This window comes from Pinus tabuliformis, chromosome 3_2 (assembly GCF_031772625.1).
Source record: "Pinus tabuliformis cultivar Carrire ecotype Pingquan chromosome 3_2, CPIR1, whole genome shotgun sequence".
Classification (NCBI taxonomy): Eukaryota; Viridiplantae; Streptophyta; class Pinopsida; order Pinales; family Pinaceae; genus Pinus; species Pinus tabuliformis.
Genome location: NC_142302.1, coordinates 1079761812 through 1079762945, shown reverse-complemented (window position 1 = coordinate 1079762945; position 1134 = coordinate 1079761812). Strand labels below are relative to the sequence as shown.

At 49.9% G+C, this 1134-nt stretch overlaps 1 protein-coding gene across 1 annotated transcript; it reads right to left on the bottom strand.

Annotated features, from left to right (window-relative positions):
* Positions 1-221: 221 nt before the first annotated feature.
* Positions 222-866, bottom strand: LOC149184434 (uncharacterized). Its single transcript, XM_089415334.1, has one exon. It carries the CDS (start codon positions 864-866, stop codon positions 222-224), a length of 645 nt encoding a protein of 214 aa, XP_089271460.1.
* Between the last annotated feature and the right edge of the window lie 268 nt (positions 867-1134).

Here is a 1134-nt window from a genome sequence, read left to right as displayed (position 1 = left end):
TTTAGTTCTGTGAGGTTTTTGACAAAGCCCCTTGCCATCGATGTTTCTCTGTTAATGGGGTGGGCTTGCCAATAATCTGTGACAACTTTGGAGAAGCTGGGGAAGCTGGGGTCTTGGAGCCAATGGTGATTAAACTTGAAGGGCGCTTTTGGTTTTGGATAGGGGCCCATGATCTCCATGAGGATAGGAGAGTGATCCGAAATACCTCCAGATCCCACCCACTACTTGTAATAGTGTAGCCGGTGTACCAGAGGACCTTTCATTAGAAAACGATCTAACCTACGAGCCAGAGCTGCTGTTCCAATCCTTCTATTCCTCCATGTGGGGAGGGGATTCTGCATGGGAATGTCGATTAGATTGTGTTGTTCAAGGATACGTCTCATGAAATCTGTAATTGGATCTACTTGCGTCGAGGAGCCCCAGGACTCTCTAAACCCTAATGAGAAGTTTAGATCACCTCCTAGGATTGTGTGCTCAAGAGACATCAAACTCCTACTGAGTAGTGTCCGCCAGAAACTTTCCCTATGCTGGCAAGGCCCATATATGTTGATGATGCGCAGAGGCAGTCCCAAGTCTGAAGAAAAAATGTCAGCACCCATATAACCATGACCTCCCCAGGAAGAGTCCAATCTGATGGTTTTAGGATTAAATCCCATAGCCAGTCCACCAGATCTGCCCATGGCATCCAAAGCAATGTAATGCCACCCAGCCGATATGGAGCTCAGGGTATGTGAAATGGATTCAGCATCACCCAACGTTTCTTGAAGGAGAATGACATCCGGGTGTTCGACCTCAAAAAGTCGTTTGAGGGCTAGTTTTTTGGGGGAACTAGCCAAACCCCTGCAATTGAATGAGATGCATTTCATGGGGGACCCCTCTTCGGGGGATTTGATGCTCTAAGGGCCCCCATGATAGTGGATTGATGGCCGGAGGCCACTTCCGCTCCCGCACGTCTGATAGCTTTGTTAAGATCGGATTTCCTTCCCCTGGTGGAGGAGAGTCCCGAGTTAAGAGGAACAATGCCCAGCCCACACTGGGAATTGGAGGATGTCGAGTGAGAGGTCCGGGGTCGGAGGGAGTAAGGGTGTGGGGGGATATGCTGTGCAGGCAATGCTGGGGGAGGAGATGGGGGCA

Coding starts and splice junctions, on each gene's coding strand:
- LOC149184434 (XM_089415334.1), bottom strand. CDS start 866: ATGAAATGCATCTCATTCAATTGCAGGGGTTTGGCTAGTTCCCCCAAA.